The following is a 16,634-nucleotide window of genomic DNA, read 5'->3' as shown; positions in this document are numbered from 1 at the left end:
CACAATCTCCCAATTTATCCTTCCCCCACCCTTACCCCGTGGTAACCATAAGTTTGTTTTCTACATCTGTAACTCTATTTCTGTTTTGTAGATAAGTTCATTTGTACCCTTTTTTTAGATTCCACATATAAGGAATATTATATGATATTTGTCTTTCTCTGTCTTACTTCACTCAGTATGACAATCTCTAGGGCCATCCATGTTGCTGCAAATGGCATTATTTCGTTCTTTTTTATGACTGAGTAGTATTCCATTATATATATATACCATATCATCTTTATCCATTCCTCTGTTGATGCACATTTAGGTTGCTTCCATGTTCTGGCTATTGGAAATAGTGCAGCAGTGAACACTGGGGTGCATGTATCTTTTTGAATTATGGTTTTCTCCAGATATATGCCCAGGAGTGGGATTGCTGGATCATATGGTAGCTCTATTTTTAGTTTTTTAAGGAACCTCCATACTGCTCTCCATAGTGGTTGTACCAACTTACATTTCCCACCAACAGTGTAGGAGGGTTCCCTTTTTTCCACACCCTCTCTAACATTTATTGTTTGTAGATTTTTTGATGATGGCCGTTCTGACCGGTGTGAGGTGATACCTCATTGTAGATTTTATTTGCATTTCTCTAATAATTAGTGATGTTAAACATATTTTCATGTGCCTTTTTTTTAAATAAATTTATTTATTTTGGCTGCATTGGGTTTTTTTTTAACATTTTTATTGGAGTATAATTGCTTTACAATGGTGTGTTAGTTTCTGCTTTATAACAAAGTGAATCAGTTATACGTATACATATATCCACATATCCCCTCCCTCTTGCGTCTTCCTCCCTCCCACCCTCCCTGTCCCACCCTTCTAGCTGGTCACAAAGCACTGAGCTGATCTCCCTGTGCTATGCAACTGCTTCCCACTAGCTATCTATTTTACGTTTGGTAGTGTATATATGTCCATATATACACTACCACTCTCTCACTTTGTTCCAGCTTACCCTTTCCCCTCCCTGTGTCCTCAAGTCCATTCTCTAGTAGGTCTGTGTCTTTATTCCCATCTTGACCCTAGGTTCTTCATGACCATTTTTTTTTTTTTAGATTCCATATATATGTGTTAGCATACAGTATTTAACCATCTATTGAAATAGAAATGTCTATTTAGATCTTCTGCCCATTTGTTTTAAAATTAATTAATTTATTTATTTTTGGTTGCATTGGGTCTTTGTTGCTGTGTGCGGGCTTTCTCTAGTTGTGGCGAGTGGGGGCTACTCTTCGTTGCATTGCGTGGGCTTCTCATTGAGGTGGCTTCTCGTTGTGGAGCACAGGCTTTAGGCGCACGGGCTTCAATAGTTGTGGCACACAGGCTCAGTAATTGTGGCGCCCAGGCTTAGTTGCTCCGTGGCATGTGAGATCTTCCTGGACCAGGGCTCGAACCCGTGTCCCTTGCACTGGCAGGCGGATTCTCAACCAACCACTGTGCCAGCAGAGAAGCCCTTCTGCCCATTTTTTGATTGTGTTTTTTGTTTTTTCTGATATTGAGCTGCATGAGCTGTTTATGTATTTTGGAGATTAATCCCTTGTCAGCTGCTTCGTTTCCAAATATTTTCTCCCATTCTGAGGGTTGTCTTTTCGTTTTGTTTATGGTTTCCTTTGCTGTGCAAAAGATTTTAAGTCACTCTTCACTCATTCTAGTTTAATCAGGGATTGGCAGCCTTAACATGCATGCCCAAGGTGACGGGGGACCAATAATAAATCACACAGCCCCTCCTGAGCTGCACTTGGCTCCTCCTAATGTAATCACGGAGACCCTTCATCCGAAGGCTTGAGAGGTGGTGATAGGCTGATGATTTATCATTCAGACTCTACTGACAAAAATATTTTTCAAATACAGCATTTAGTTTTGTTCTGCTATGTAATAAATGCTGTGCTCATGATTCATTTAAAGAAAGAAAAGAGAAAGAGACTAGAAATTAGACATATCAGATGGAAAAAGTTACTGCCCAGTGATTTAAAAGTACAGAACTTATTCTGTTCTAGGTGCAATTCTGTGAGGTTTCCTAATATCCTAATTTTACAGATGAGCAAATTGAAACATCGAGAAGTTGAGTGTCTTGTCCATGGTCACACTTAATCTGGAATTAAGTGATTAAGTCCTGCATACTTGATCTTTGTGCATTTTTTTCCCACTGAAATTAGCATAGATGTTCAGTAAAATGCACTAATCTTAACTGTACAGCTGCTCGTATTTTTAAGTACTATATAAACCACAGACTAGAACATTTCCAGCCCCTAGAAGGTTGCCTCATGCCCCTTTCCAGTTGATAACTCCCCTTCCCTTAAGGGTTTTAATCGGTCATGTATTTTAAGGAACTGTTGTCTAATATTTACCTTTAAGAGGCTTTGCCAGTGCTTCTCTTATTTTTACTGTAAAGTCTTTTACACAAATCATGTGCTTAGTCTTTAATGTCTCTTATTCTTTTTTCTTTTTTAACATCTTTATTGGAGTATAGTTGCTTTACACTGGTGTGTTAGTTTCTGCTTTATAACAAAGTGAATCAGCTATACATATACGTATATCCCCATATCTGCTCCCTCTTGCGTCTCCCTCCCACCCTCCCTATCCCACCCCTCTAGGTGGTCACAAAGCACCGAGCTGATCTCCCTGTGCTATGTGGCTGCTTCCCACTAGCTAGCTATTTTACGTTTGGTAGTGTATATATGTCCAAGCCACTCTCTCACTTTGTCCCAGCTTACCCTTCCCCCTCCTCGTGTCCTCAAGTCCATTCTCTATGTCTGCGTCTTTATTTCTGTCCTACCCCTAGGTTCTTGAGAACCTTTTTTTTTTTTTTTCGATTCCATATATATGTGTTAACATACGGTACTTGTTTTCTTTTTCTGACTTACTTTGCTCTGTAGGACAGAATCTAGGTCCGTCCACCTCACTACAAATAACTCAATTTCGTTTCATTTTGTAGCTCAGTAATATTCCATTGTATATATGTGCCACATCTTCTTTATCCATTCATCTGTCGATGGACACTTAGGTTGCTTCCATGTCCTGGCTATTGTAAATAGAGCTGCAATGAACATTGTGGTACATGACTCTTTTTGAATTATGGTTTTCTCAGATAATATGCCCAGTAGTGGGATTGCTGGGTCATATGGTAGTTCTATTTTTAGTTTTTTAGGGAACCTCCATACTGTTCTCCATAGTGACAGTATCAATTTACATTCCCACCAACAGTGCAAAAGGGTTCCCTTTTCTTCACACCCTCTCCAGCATTTCTTATTTGTAGATTTTTTGATGATGGCCATTCTGACTGGTGTGAGGTGATACCTCATTGTAGTTTTGATTTGCATTTCTCTAATACTTAGTGATGTTGAGCATCTTTTCATGGGACTCTTGGCCGTCTGTATGTCTTCTTTAGTGAAATGTCTGTTTAGGTCTTCTGCCCATTTTTGGATTGGGTTCTTTGTTTTTTTTGATATTGAGCTGCATGAGCTGCTTATATATTTTGGAGATTAATCCTTTGTCAGTTGTTTCATTTGCAAATATTTTCTCCCATTCTGAGGGTTGTCTTTTCATCTTGTTTATGGTTTCCTTTGCTGTGCCAAAGCTTTTAAGTTTCATTAGGTCCCATTTGTTTATTTTTGTTTTTATTTCCATTTCTCTAGGAGGTGGGTCAAAAAGGATCTTGCTGTGATTTGTGTCATAGAGTGTTCTGCCTGTGTTTTCCTCTAAGAGTTTTAAAGTGTCTGGCCTTACATTTAGGTCTTTAATCCATTTTGAGTTTATTTTTGTGTATGGTGTTAGGGAGTGCTCTAATTTCATTCTTTTACATGTAGCTGTCCAGTTTTCCCAGTGCCACTTATTGAAGAGGCTGTCTTTTCTCCATTGTATATTCTTGCCTCCTTTATCAAAAATACGGTGACCATATGTGCATTGGTTTATCTCTGGGCTTTCTATCCTGTTCCATTGATCTATATTTTTGGTTTTGTGCCAGTACAATACTGTCTTGATTACTGTAGCTTTGTAGTATAGTCTGAAGTCAGGAAGCCTGATTTCTCCAGCTCCGTTTTTCTTCTCAAGATTGCTTTGGCTATTCGGGGTCTTTTGTGTTCCCATACAAATTGTGAAATTTTTTGTTCTAGTTCTGTGAAAAATGCCATTGGTAGTTTGATAGGGATTGCTTTGAATTTATAGATTGCTTTAGGTAGTATAGTCATTTTCACAATGTTGATTCTTCCGATCCAAGAACATGGTATATCTCTACATCTGTTTGTATCATCTTTAATTTCTTTCACCACTGTCTTATAGTTTTCTGCATATAGGTCTTTTGTCTCCTTAGGTAGGTTTATTCCTAGGTATTTTATTCTTTTTGTTGCAATGGTAAATGGAGTGTTTCCTTAGTTTCTCTTTCAGGTTTTTCATCATTAGTGTATAGGAATGCAAGATATTTCTGTGCATTAATTTTGTATCCTGCTACTTTACCAAATTCATTGATTAGCTCTAGGAGTTTTCTGGTAGCATCTTTAGGATTCTCTGTGTAGAGTATCATATCATCTGCAAACAGTGACAGCTTTACTTCTTCTTTTCCGATTTGGATTCCTTTTATTTCTTTTTCCTCTCTGATTGCTGTGGGTAAAACTTCCAAAACTCTGTTGAATAACAGTGGTGAGAGTGGACAACCTTGTCTTGTTCCTGATCTTAGAGGAAATGGTTTCAGTTTTTCACCATTGAGAACGATGTTGGCTGTGGGTTTGTCATATATGGCCTTTTTATGTTGAGGTAAGTTCCCTTTATGCCTACTTTCTGGAGGGTATTTATCATAAATCAGTGTTGAATTTTGTCGAAAGGTTTTTCTGCATCTATCGAGATGATCATATGGTTTTTCTCCTTCAATTTGTTAATATGGTGTATCACATTGATTGATTTGCATATATTGAAGAATGCTTGCATTCCTGGGATAAACCCCACTTGATCATGGTGTATGATCCTTTTAATGTGCTGTTGGATTCTGTTGGCTAGTATTTTGTTGAGGATTTTTGCATCTATGTTCAGTGATACTGGCCTGTAGTTTTCTTTATTTGTGACATCTTTGTCTGGTTATAGTATCAGGGTGATGGTGGTCTCATAGAAAGAGTTTGGGAGTGTTCCTCCCTCTGCTATTATTTGGAGGAGTTTGAGAAGGATAGGTGTTAGCTCTTCTCTAAATGTTTGATAGAATTCACCTGTGAAGCCATCTGGTCCAGGGCTTTTGTTTGTTGGAAGATTTTTAATCACAATCTCAATTTTACTGCTTGTGATTGGTCTGTTTATATTTTCTATTTCTTCCTGGTTCAGTCTCGGAAGGTTGTGCTTTTCTAAGAATGTGTCCATTTTTTTCCAGGTTTTCCATTTTATTGGCATATAGTTGCTTGTAGTAATCTCTCATGATCGTTTGTATTTCTGCAGTGTCAGTTGTTACTTCTCCTTTTTCATTTCTAATTCTATTGATTTGAGTCTTCTCTCTCTTTTTCTTGATAAGTCTGGCTAATGGTTTATCAATTTTGTTTATCTTCTCAAAGAACCAGCTTTTAGTTTTGTTGATCTTTGCTATCGTTTCCTTCATTTCTTTTTCATTTATTTCTGATCTGATCTTTATGATTTCTTTCCTTCTGCTAACTTTGGGTTTTTCTTGTTCTTCTTTCTCTAATTGCTTTAGGTGTAAGGTTAGGTTGTTTATTTGAGATGTTTCTTGTTTCTTGAGGTAGGATTGTATTGCCGTAAACTTCCCTCTTAGAACTGCTTTTGCTGCATCCCATATATTTTGGGTGGTCATGATTTCATTGTCATTTGTTTCTAGGTATTTTTTGATTTCCTCTTTGATTTCTTCAGTGATCTCTTGGTTATTTAGTAGTGTATTGTTTGGCCTCCATGTGTTTGTATTTTTAACAGGTATTTTCCTGTACTTGATATCTAGTCTCATAGCGTTGTGGTTGGAAAAGATACTTGGTACAATTTCAATTTTCTTAAATTTACCAAGGCTTGATTTGTGACCCAAGATATGATCTATCCTGGAGAATGTTCCATGAGCCCTTGAGAAGAAAGTGTATTCTGTTGTTTTTGGATGGAATGTCCTATAAATATCAATTAAGTCCATCTTGTTTAATGTATCATTTAAAGCTTGTGTTTCCTTATTTATTTTCATTTTGGATGATCTGTCCATTGGTGAAAGTGGGGTTTTAAAATCCCCTACTATGATTGTGTTACTGTCTATTTCCCCTTTTATGGCTGTTAGCATTGGCCTTAATTATTGAGGTGCTCCTGTGTTGGGTGCATAAATACTTACAATTGTTATATCTTCTTCCTGGATTGATCCCTTGATCATTATGTAGTGTCCTTCTTTGTCTGTTGTAGTAGTCTTTATTTTAAAATCTATTTTGTCTGATAGGAGAATTGCTACTCCAGCTTTCTTTTGATTTCCATTTGCATGGAATATCTTTTTCCATCCCCTCACTTTCAATCTGTATGTGTCCCTAGGTCTGAAGTGGGTCTCTTGTAGACAGCATATATATGGGTCTTGTTTTTGTATCCATTCAGCCAGTCTATGTCTTTTGGTTGGAGCATTTAATCCATTTACATTTAAGGTAATAATCGATATGTATGTTCCTATTACCATTTTCTTAATTGTTTGGGGTTTGTTATTATAGGTCTTTTCCTTCTCTTGTGTTTCCTGCCTGGAGAAGTTCCTTTAGCATTTGTTGTAAATCTGGTTTGGTGGTGCTGAATTCTCTTAGCTTTTGCTTGTCTGTAAAGGTTTTAATTTCTCTGTTGAATCTGAATGAGATCCTTGCTGGGTAGAGTAATCTTGGTTGTAGGTTTTTCCCTTTCATCACTATAAATATGCCCTGCCACTCCCTTCTGGCTTGCAGAGTTTCTGCTGAAAGATCAGCTGTTAACCTTATGGGGATTCCCTTGTATGTTATTTGTTGCTTTTCCCTTGCTGCTTTTAATATTTTTGTTTGTATTTAATTTTTGATAGTTCGATTCATATGTGTCTTGGCATGTTTCTCCTTGGATTTATCCTGTATGGGACTCTCTGTGCTTCCTGGAGTTGATTGACTATTTCCTTTCCCATATTAGGGAAGTTTTCAACTATAATCTCTTCAAATATTTTCTCAGTCCCCTTCTTTTTCTCTTTTTCTTCTGGGACCCCTATAATTCGAATGTTGGTGTGTTTAATATTTTCCCAGAGGTCTCTAAGACTGTCCTCAATTCTCTTCATTCTTTTTTCTTTATTCTGCTCTGCAGGAGTTATTTCCATTTTTTTATCTTCCAGGTCACTTATCCGTTCTGCCTCAGTTATTCTGCTATTGATTCCTTCTAGAGAATTTTTTATTTCATTTATTGTGTTGTTCATCATTGTTTGTTTGCTCTTTAGTTCTTCTACGTCCTTGTTAAACGTTTCTTGTATTTTTTCCATTCTGTTTCCAAGATTTTGAATCATCTTTACTATCATTGCTCTGAATTCTTTTTCAGGTAGAATGCCTATTTCCTCTTCATTTGTTTGGTCTGATGGGTTTTTACCTTCCTCCTTCATCTGCTGTGCATTTCTCTGTCTTCTTATTTTGCTTAACTTACTGTGTTTGGGGTCTCCTTTTCACAGGCTGCAGGTTCGTAGTTCCCATTGTTTTTGTGTCTGCCCCCAGTGGCTAAGGTTGGTTCAGTGGGTTGTGTAGGCTTCCTGGTGGAGGGGACTGGTGGCTGTGTTCTGGTGGATGAGGCTGGATCTTGTCTTTCTGGTGGGCAGGACTGTGTCCGGTGGTGTGTTTTGGGGTGTCTGTGACCTTTTTATGATTTTAGGCCGCCTCTCTGCTGATGGGTGGGGTTGTGTTACTGTCTTGCTAGTTGTTTGGCATCGGATATCCACCCTGTAGCTTGCTGGTCATTGAGTGGAGCTGGGTCTTAGCAATGAGATGGAGATCTCTGGGAGAGCTTTTGCCATTTGATATTACGTGGAGCCAGGAGGTCTCTGGTGGACCAATGTCCTGAACTGAGCTCTCTCACCTTAGAGGCACAGGCCTGACACCTGGCCGTAGCACCAAGACCCTGTCAGCCACATGGCTGCTGGTATTGGAGGGTCTCCTGCAGAGTTGGGGGGTGGCTGTGGCTCACCACGGGGACAAGGACACTGACAACAGAAGTTCTGGAAAGTACTCTTTGGCATGAGCCCTCCCAGAGTCTCAATGTCTCTTACTCTGAAGAGGATTAGGATGCATTTATCTAAAGATAAGTTGTAAAAGTGATATTTAACAAAGTTGATATAAATGTTAACTGGTTGATTTAATATTCATTCACTTACCATTTATTGAGCATCTACCATGTGCCAACCACTGAGCCAGTGCTGGAAATAACAGTTCCTGATCTTAGGGAACTTATGCTCCAGAAGAGAAAGAGACACACAGAGATAGGCAGACATATGCTTTTAACTGTAAAGTGAGATAATTCTTTTTAAAAGTGCAGGGAGAAACACAGAGAAAAATCCCTAAATCTGCTTAGGGAATCAAGGATGCTTTTGCAGAAGAAGCAGCACCTAAGCTAAAATGAGTTTTCTAGAAGAATGAAGGGGTGGGTGCACCTTTTGGGGGTTGGGGCCTTGCATTCCAGGCCAAGGAAAAGGCCTGTATAGAATTATGGGGACTCAAGAGGATACGCTCAGCCTTCACTTTCCTAATTGAGAAACTGTACAGTAATTCAGTATTGCTTGAATATGTAGAATGGGAAGATGACGGGAAATGATGCAGGATAGTCCATTAGAGGCTTATCTAGACTTTATCAGGTCAGCCTTGCAGTCTGTTGGGAGAATATTTGTGCAGAGGAGGGACAATCAGATTGATGTGTGAGCAAGCTCACCCTCCAGCATCGTTTATGAGGCATGTTCATGAGGAAGGTAAGACTAGCTAGCATGGTTAACCTCTCTTGTTTTGCATGAGGAGACTGGGCACAGACAGAAGTAACTTGCCCAAGGCGAAGTGTTTAGTAAGTGGTAGAGCCAGGATTTAAGCCCAGTGTAGCAGCCTGACTCAGATCCTGAAGTGCTAGCCAGTCTCCACTGAAAAGGTCAGAGGCAGCTGACTTAGGAGGAAGAGTGGTTGAGGGGTGAATGCAGGAGGGGAGGACCTTGGCAGACTTCCAGGGGTGCTGCTCTGCAGACTGGAAGTTGGTGTTACCTTCCAGTTGGTTTTTGGCATTTTACATTGTGTTACACTTTTTTCTCGATGGTTGTGGTGTTTCTCATTTAAGCTGCTATTATTATTAATTCACAGAAGAAAGTCAAGAATGTTGACCTAATTTTACAAAACAAGTTGTGTGTCAGCCGATGAATGCATGAAAAGTTTTGGAGGCTTTCACAGTAGTTTTAAGGTAAGTTCAGTTGTTATTTTTTTAGGCAGTACTCAGTATTGTTCCTAGTAAACCATAATAAATTTGACTTTTTTTTAATAATCAGTTGAACTTAACCTTAAAAACACTGTGAGAGTCTTTAACAGCTACCTGCTTCCCAGATTTTCTGTTTATCCCAAAGCCCAGAGCTGGTCAGAAGTCCCAGATGTGTTTCCCAGATGATCTCCAGTAAAGGTCCTCCATGATGCATTATGAAGTTTTATCATTCCATTTTGAAGATGATAAAACTGAGTTTAATAGGGGTTAAGTGACTTTGCCCCAGGTTATGTAAGGGCCAGAACTTGGATTATGATCCCAAAATCTAGACTCTGTGTGCTACATCACACTGCTTCCCCAAGGAGAAGGGAGGTTCTCATGTGAGGGAAGGGTGGGCTTCCCTCGCAGCAGAGTTACTATGCTATGCAGTAGTGCTCTGGAGTTTCTGTATCAGAAAGAGCATTGTGCCTAATAATCTTAATTAGTATATCCTAATACCAGTTATTTAGAAGGCATTTTAGAATTTCTAGCGCATTAACTATATCCATTAAAAAAATTAGGCCTGTTTTCCACTGGTGTTGCCTCTGTCTAATGTGTAAGTCATGGCAATGGGGAGTTAAGCAGGAATGAAAGCACCACGGCCATTATCGGCAATAAACCCTTCCAGTACAAGTTCCAGTTGACCTTTGGTCTCTTGATTCAGTTGATACTCATGATGTGGGAGAATGCTTTTAAATTGGATTATGTAATGGGTCTAAAATGTTAGCATTGGAAGCCTGTAGAGATCATCTAGGCTGGCCAACTTGAGGACCCAGAGAGATGGAACTAAGGTCATGTAGCTACTTCATGACCACAAGAATAAGATCCACCCTCTTCTTCATGGTGATTCATCTACTAGTTTGTATGTCTTTTGTTCTTCATGAATTAGGGCTCTTATACTCACAGGATATGGGACATTGCTTTTAGTGTCGGAGCTTCATTATTTTAGGGAATAATAGGAACCTTTTGGGATTGGAGAGAAGAAGAAGATTAACTTATCCCAGCTAACTTGTTGATTGTTTTTAATAAGCCCATTGAAAAATTGGGAGATTATTATTTTTAAACTACTAAAGGATACCAACATTGGGAAGTTTATTGGTATCTTTTGTGAAAAACAAAACTAAGAAACCGATTTTTGATCATGTAGCATATAGAGAATAAATGTAAAGGATTTTTACTTTTGAAATTCTTTTAATTTTGCAAACTAGTTTAAAATGTGGTCTTTCAAAGTAATTTCGTTTGATTCTATGCATTAAAAAATATTAAATATATAACATTAATTTTTAGTGAACAATAGACTGACATAATCCTAGCTTTTAGCTGTCAATTTGAAGGAAAGAAATCTAAAAATAAATGTTAAAACATTAAGAAAAGTGCCTCTGAAGAGAATGTACAGAATTGTTTCCTAATCTGGGATCAGTAAAATGTTGTAAAATCTGAAAACACATTGTACTTTTGGTACTCCCTAATGAGTCTTCAAGCCCTCTTCCAAGTTTCACGTTCATACTTACATTTACGGCTTACTTAGAAGGAGTGAGGTGGTGTACCAATGTCCTGTCCTCCTCAAAGAGCAGCTAAAAGGGGCATAAAAATGTGGCATCATTACAAAGGCCCTTGCCAATGCCTGATGACTCACCTGGAGGGCCAGTCGCCTTGCTTTTGCCCAGCTGGCCTACCACAGCCCATTGCTGCCAAGGAAAGCCTACTTATAGGGTTTGCCTCCTGAAATTCGACTTGTCTTAATATCCAGAAGCTTCAGGTAGTTTTGCTTTAGAGTAACTAGCTATGATCTGAGAGCAAAATGAGATTATTTAGGTTATCTTATGTGACTATTAGGGAAGGGGGACGATGGTTATACCATTGGATGAGATAAGATAAAATCTGTGATGTTGAGCTGCTCAGGGTATTTGCTGTATTATCTCAAACTGCCTGTATTTTAGGGATGGGTGAGAGTAACTGTGCTTGGCATAGAAAAGCCCTCCTGCACCGAGACACGATGCTGGCGGCTGCAGCAGTGTACAGAGGTAAGGGAGCTGGCCGTTCTTCCCAGCCAGGCCCCACTGACCAACTTGTGCCCTGTCATCTTTATCCCCTAAAATTACGTTTTCCTTTCCTGTTAGGGCACCATCAGATTTCTTGTCCTTCCTTTCAAAACGCAGATCCTGTGGCTATGTATCCTTTTTCCCAGCAGCCCTTACTATTTCCTTCCTGTCAGCTTCTCGGTGTGGAGGATTTTTCACAAGAGGCATTCTCAGAATCCCATGAGTATTCTAATATTCATTTCTCTTTGGAAGACATGACTTTCATTGAGCAGATTTATTTTTCCTACTTGCCTTTTTTTCAGACTCTAACCATGATTTGTCTTTATAGAAATGTACGGAAATGAGGATGGTTCTGTACCTGCCACCTATCAGATCTATTACATGATAGGATGGAAATATCATGATTCACAGGTAATATTACTAAGACAGATCACTTTTCTTAGTGGGTTCATGTTTCCGTTTACTTATTATTGTTTATTTACTTAGGGTGGTTTGTTTTTCTTTTAAATATAAGACAGCATTAAGGGGGTTAATTAGGGCTATATATTTATCTATTTCTAATATCTTTAATCTTTATCATTATTTTCAGGCGAGACCAGCTAAAAGAGGTTCGGCAACTGTGTCATTTGGAGAGCTAAGAAAAATAAATGATGTTATGTCACAGGGGAAAAAATCACAATAAATATTTTATTCAATATTAACATAGTCCAGACTTTTCATCAGTGATGGGTAACTTTCACGTCTAAAATTATTGCATTTTGAAACAAGAAACAATATATAAGCTATTTACTGTCAGACTTTTCTAATAATTAGAATAGCCTAATACTCATCTATATTTAGTAACGATTTCAGTTTCACATGTTTTCTGTTTTCATATGGATACTGCTGTCTAGTAATTTGAGTGCCTTATTTGCAAAGTCAGCCCAAAAGCAAGAAGATATTTCTATGAAAAATCCACAAATATATTAACATACATAAATTCCTGACTTGTTGGAAAAACATTACCCACGCTGACATTTTGTACCTTTTTCTCCTTCTGATCTTGTGTTATTTCTGTGAGAGGACATTAGCCGTGGAGATGAGGAGAGTGACAAGTTGGTAGATTCTTTCGTGTTCTGGCTCATTTAGAATAAAAGTGTAGTCTTTTATAACAACTATTCTAAGATACTTAAGCCAGAATTATTTGTGATACTGTCTTCTTTGCCATGTTCCTCTTTGAAGAGGAACAGAGGATTATGAACCTCTCTAGAGCTCTTAAGTAGTGTTGTACTTTGGAAGAGTGTTTACCTTTACTGAATCCTTCCTCGCCTTTTTTTTTTTTTTAAACCATCAGAATTATAATCTTATTTCTTTCTTACCTCCATGATCTGGGTGAGACCCCTATCATTTTATATACTACCTTAGTTAAGAGGAGAACACTTTAAAGAATTACAGAGGCAAAATTACATGTAAAGTATCTGCACAGTGATGAAAAGTGCTGTTTGCTTGATTTTCCTTTGTTGTTTGAGGTCTTTGGCAATATTATTCTAATCCAGGTCCACTGTCCCATTGTCATGATCAAAATGATTTGGAAGCAGTCAAGCTCAGACAGTGTAGAATAGGTGGAAGGAGGTGGTGGTGAGGCAGCCGGAGGAAGCTGGGAAGCACCCAAGAGTGATTACGAGTGTGTTCACCAGTCAGTGCCAAGCCGTCTGCTGTCCTTTCCATGTAATGGGCGTGGCCCTGCCTCCTCCTCAGCCCTAGGGGAGTTACTGTAGGATTTGCTTCTCTCTGTGTCTCTCCCGCCTGCCTTCCCTCCCTCTGCCGCATGAGCACCAAGCTCTCCCTGAGCCCAGGGCTATGCCTTACGCGGTAGATACTCAGCTCCATTTTGAATCAAATTAAATTATGTGGAAAATGTACCCTTTCATAGGCTAAGTTACAGTTAAAACCCAGAATTTTGTAGGAGAAAAAGAAATTACTGTTCTTGCTCTCTTCAGTTAGGACATTCATTGATATCAGAAATTGGGATACTCTTTGTGGCTTTTTTGTTTTTCATTTTTAATACAAAGGAAAAGAATACCTAGGCAGCAAAATTTGGGGAAGGTTTTTTTTTAGCTTAATTTTATGACTTGAAAGGAAAGGAAAACAAAAAACTCCTACATATTAAAGTGTAAACTGATGCCTAAGGAAAGGACATATTCCACGGTGTCTGTGTTTCCTAAATGACCCACGTTTATAGGTATTGATATTTGTTTTTGAAGAATGCATGCAGAATTGTTAAGTGGTTATTGCTGAGGACAGGGACTGAGGAACTAGATGTATCTGCACCTGTCCCAGTGTCTGAACGTCTGTTGGGGGTGCAGGAGATGGGCAGAAGCTAGGAGGGAGGCTTGTACTTTGACTTTTTAATCTTTCTGTAAAATTTGAAGTTTCTTACCAAGGATATTAACTTTCATTTATTTCATGCCAACAGAATATGTGGGTGGTGGGGTGGAGCTGGGGAGGAATCTACCTTGAGTGATCTCAAAAACAAGGTCCATTGGTTTAAAAAAATAAAGAGGAATTAACACAATGAATTAAGGACACTTATTGTTTAACCTGAGTGACAGTAGTAAAAGTATTTATTTTAATGTGAGTGACAGTAGTAAAATTATTTATTTTAATGTGAGTGACAGTAGTAAAATTATTTTTTTTAGTTAATATCTGCTTGAAGTATCTATTAAGCTTTAATTGTTTGGAACCTTCAGGAAATTAATTTTTCTGAATAGCTGTGTTTTCCAAATGATTAGGGACTCATCCTTTTAAGCCACAAAATTTTAAAAAATGTCTTATCAAAAATATTTCCAAAATGTGTTACATTTTAAACAGTGTAGAGAACATAACCATTTCTTTATAACTCAACAGTTATTATCACAACTTTTTTTCTTTATAGCTTTATAACATTTTCTTTATAACTTGACAGTTACTATCACAACTTGTACTGCATTGCTTGTTCCTACACTGACTGGCCCCAAGAATGATGTGGTTTGTCTCTTTTCCTGCATTTTTCTTACTTGCTGTCAATCTCAGTGGCCTTACAGAAACGAACTTTCTTGAGTCAGTTCTTCTTGCCCTTTGTGATGTGTAAGATTAGAACTCAGATTGGAAGGTTTCTAGGACGGGGTTTAAGGTAGGAAAGAGGGAGGAGGTTCTGCGAGAAGGACCCTTTTGGAGTAAAATGCATGGGCTTTATTGGTTCCCTTAACAAATCCCCATCGAGACCCATGTGCCGCGCTCCCGACTCTTCTCTGCGCTCTTAGTTGTCAGTCTAACATGGCTTCAGGCGGTGGACCTGGGACATCTGTTGGCTGCTGGGATACTTTTTGGATTATTTCCTGGTTCTTAGCAGTATTCCAGGTTGTTGGCCTAGAGAATTCCAGAGGTGGCAGTATTAAAACTTACATTTTTAAAACAAAGATTTCTTCAGGATTTGTTGAGATGGAAGCTACCCATAGACACCAAGTTTGTGATATGAATTGTAAAAAGTTACAGCTACAGAAAGTTGTACTTCCTGAAGTAGCTATGAAGCAAGTTTTGTTTTTCAAACCCTTTTAGTACCATTTTTATCCACTAGGTGGAAACAATTACAGTATGGCCTATATTGAAGATATAGTTTTTATAACTCAGTATATGTCCCTTAAGTAAGGATGAAATAAAAGTATTTAACCATGGATTGGCATCTGTATAGGAAAGAAATAAACATTAAAAGATATTTGGGGAAAAGAAGAATACTTGGCATAGTGATTATTTTATTCCTTCATAAATCATTATTTTAGCCTCTCTTGCCTAAGAATAAAGTTTTGAGGGTTTTTTTTAGAGGGGGGCTCGAGGTGGGGCGGTTGTTATTGCTGCTGTTAATAATGTGAAGTTTATCTTCAGGAAACTAATAAGCAGACCTGCCCTTCCAGAAATTGGGGTACTTTAATTCTTTGCCTGGATACTTGACAGGTATTTATCTTGCTGGTTTAAAAAAATAAATTTGAAGAAAATGGAAGGTACTGTTGTTAACAAATAGGGAAATAATGCTTTGGCGTCTGTGGTGGTTTTAAAATCTATCCACAGATTCTTCGATACTCTTCCCTCCAAGAGGTGGCGCTTCATTCCCCTCCCTGTGAGTCTGGGCTGAATTCAGTGATTCGCTTCCAACAAATAGAATATGGAAGTGATGGTGTGTCCCTTCTGAGGAGGTAGTAAGAGGCCCACTTCCTCCTCACTGTGTCTGAGATCACAACCTCGGGGAGAGCCAGTGCCGTTCGTGGGGGGCATCGAGCAGCGCTCGGGAGAGGACGGCGCAGACCTGCCAGCGAGGGAGCCAACCCGGGGGAGATCCTCCAACCCCAGTGTGACTTTCAGGTGACACCTTGACGGCAGTCTCATGACAGACCCTGAGCCAGAGCCACCCAGCTAAGCCACTCCACGTTCCTGACCCACAGAAACTCAGATAATAAATGTCTGTTGTTTAAGCCACTGTGTTTGGAGTAATTTGTTAACACAGCCTTAGATAACTAATATGCTCACTTTGGGAAAAGTTAGGTGCCCAGGGTATGCCAAGTTGTTCCTTGAAGTATAGAACATATTCTGCTTACTTGAAATTGTATAAAGTCAGCATAAATTACCATATTACCTTTGTTCTCTGGGAAAACTGGGCCCGAGATACGCTTACCTTGAGGTTTGAGTCCATGGTATCCCGAAGTAGAACTAACCTCCCAAGGTACATTTAGTAGGCTTCAAATTTCATTTCCTAGGAAGACATATTAGGATCAATTTTCTAGAAACCTGATGGGGCGAGTCCATAATGAAACCAGGGAACATGAGAAGGAAGGCTCTGACCTTGAGAGTTTAGTGAGGTAACGGCGGCTGTGGTTTTCTGTCAGTCCCTCCTGCCTTGGCTGTTGAGTTGCTGACAGCTTGTATCAGGATGGACTGTTGATGCTGCGTGCTGGTTACAGGCTCTCAGGTGAGCACAGTGCTGTGGAAATGGTTAAGGGTTTTTGAAAGCTAGAGTCGATCCTGTCTCGGTCCTGCTGGCCATTGCCAAAACCAGGCAAAGATAAACTGCCTGCACTTTCAAGTCCGGGTGTAATTGGCCGGTTTCCAGACTCCTTGTACGAGAGTGTC

The 16,634-nt window shown here is 39.0% G+C and overlaps 1 protein-coding gene across 4 annotated transcripts in view; it reads left to right on the top strand.

Moving 5' to 3' along the window:
- Positions 1-12,192, top strand: part of NDUFAF5 (NADH:ubiquinone oxidoreductase complex assembly factor 5) — a 35,477-nt gene extending 23,285 nt beyond the window's left edge. For 2 of the 4 annotated variants that reach the window (XM_057528949.1, XM_057528947.1), the window contains 3 exons: positions 11,394-11,477; positions 11,824-11,906; positions 12,085-12,192. In XM_057528949.1, coding sequence (XP_057384932.1) covers positions 11,394-11,477; positions 11,824-11,906; positions 12,085-12,177 — 260 coding nt within the window. In that variant the 3' untranslated portion in view covers positions 12,178-12,192. Of the gene's footprint in view, positions 1-9,302; positions 9,400-11,393; positions 11,478-11,823; positions 11,907-12,084 lie in introns of those variants that run through there. The other 2 variants (XR_009005377.1, XM_057528948.1) reach the window with 2 other exon arrangements.
- The last annotated feature ends 4,442 nt before the right edge of the window (positions 12,193-16,634 follow it).

Source organism: Balaenoptera acutorostrata, chromosome 15 (genome assembly GCF_949987535.1).
Source record: "Balaenoptera acutorostrata chromosome 15, mBalAcu1.1, whole genome shotgun sequence".
Lineage (NCBI taxonomy): Eukaryota > Metazoa > Chordata > Mammalia > Artiodactyla > Balaenopteridae > Balaenoptera > Balaenoptera acutorostrata.
Note: the sequence above shows the minus strand (reverse complement) of the source record. Positions and strands in the feature narration are given on the sequence as shown.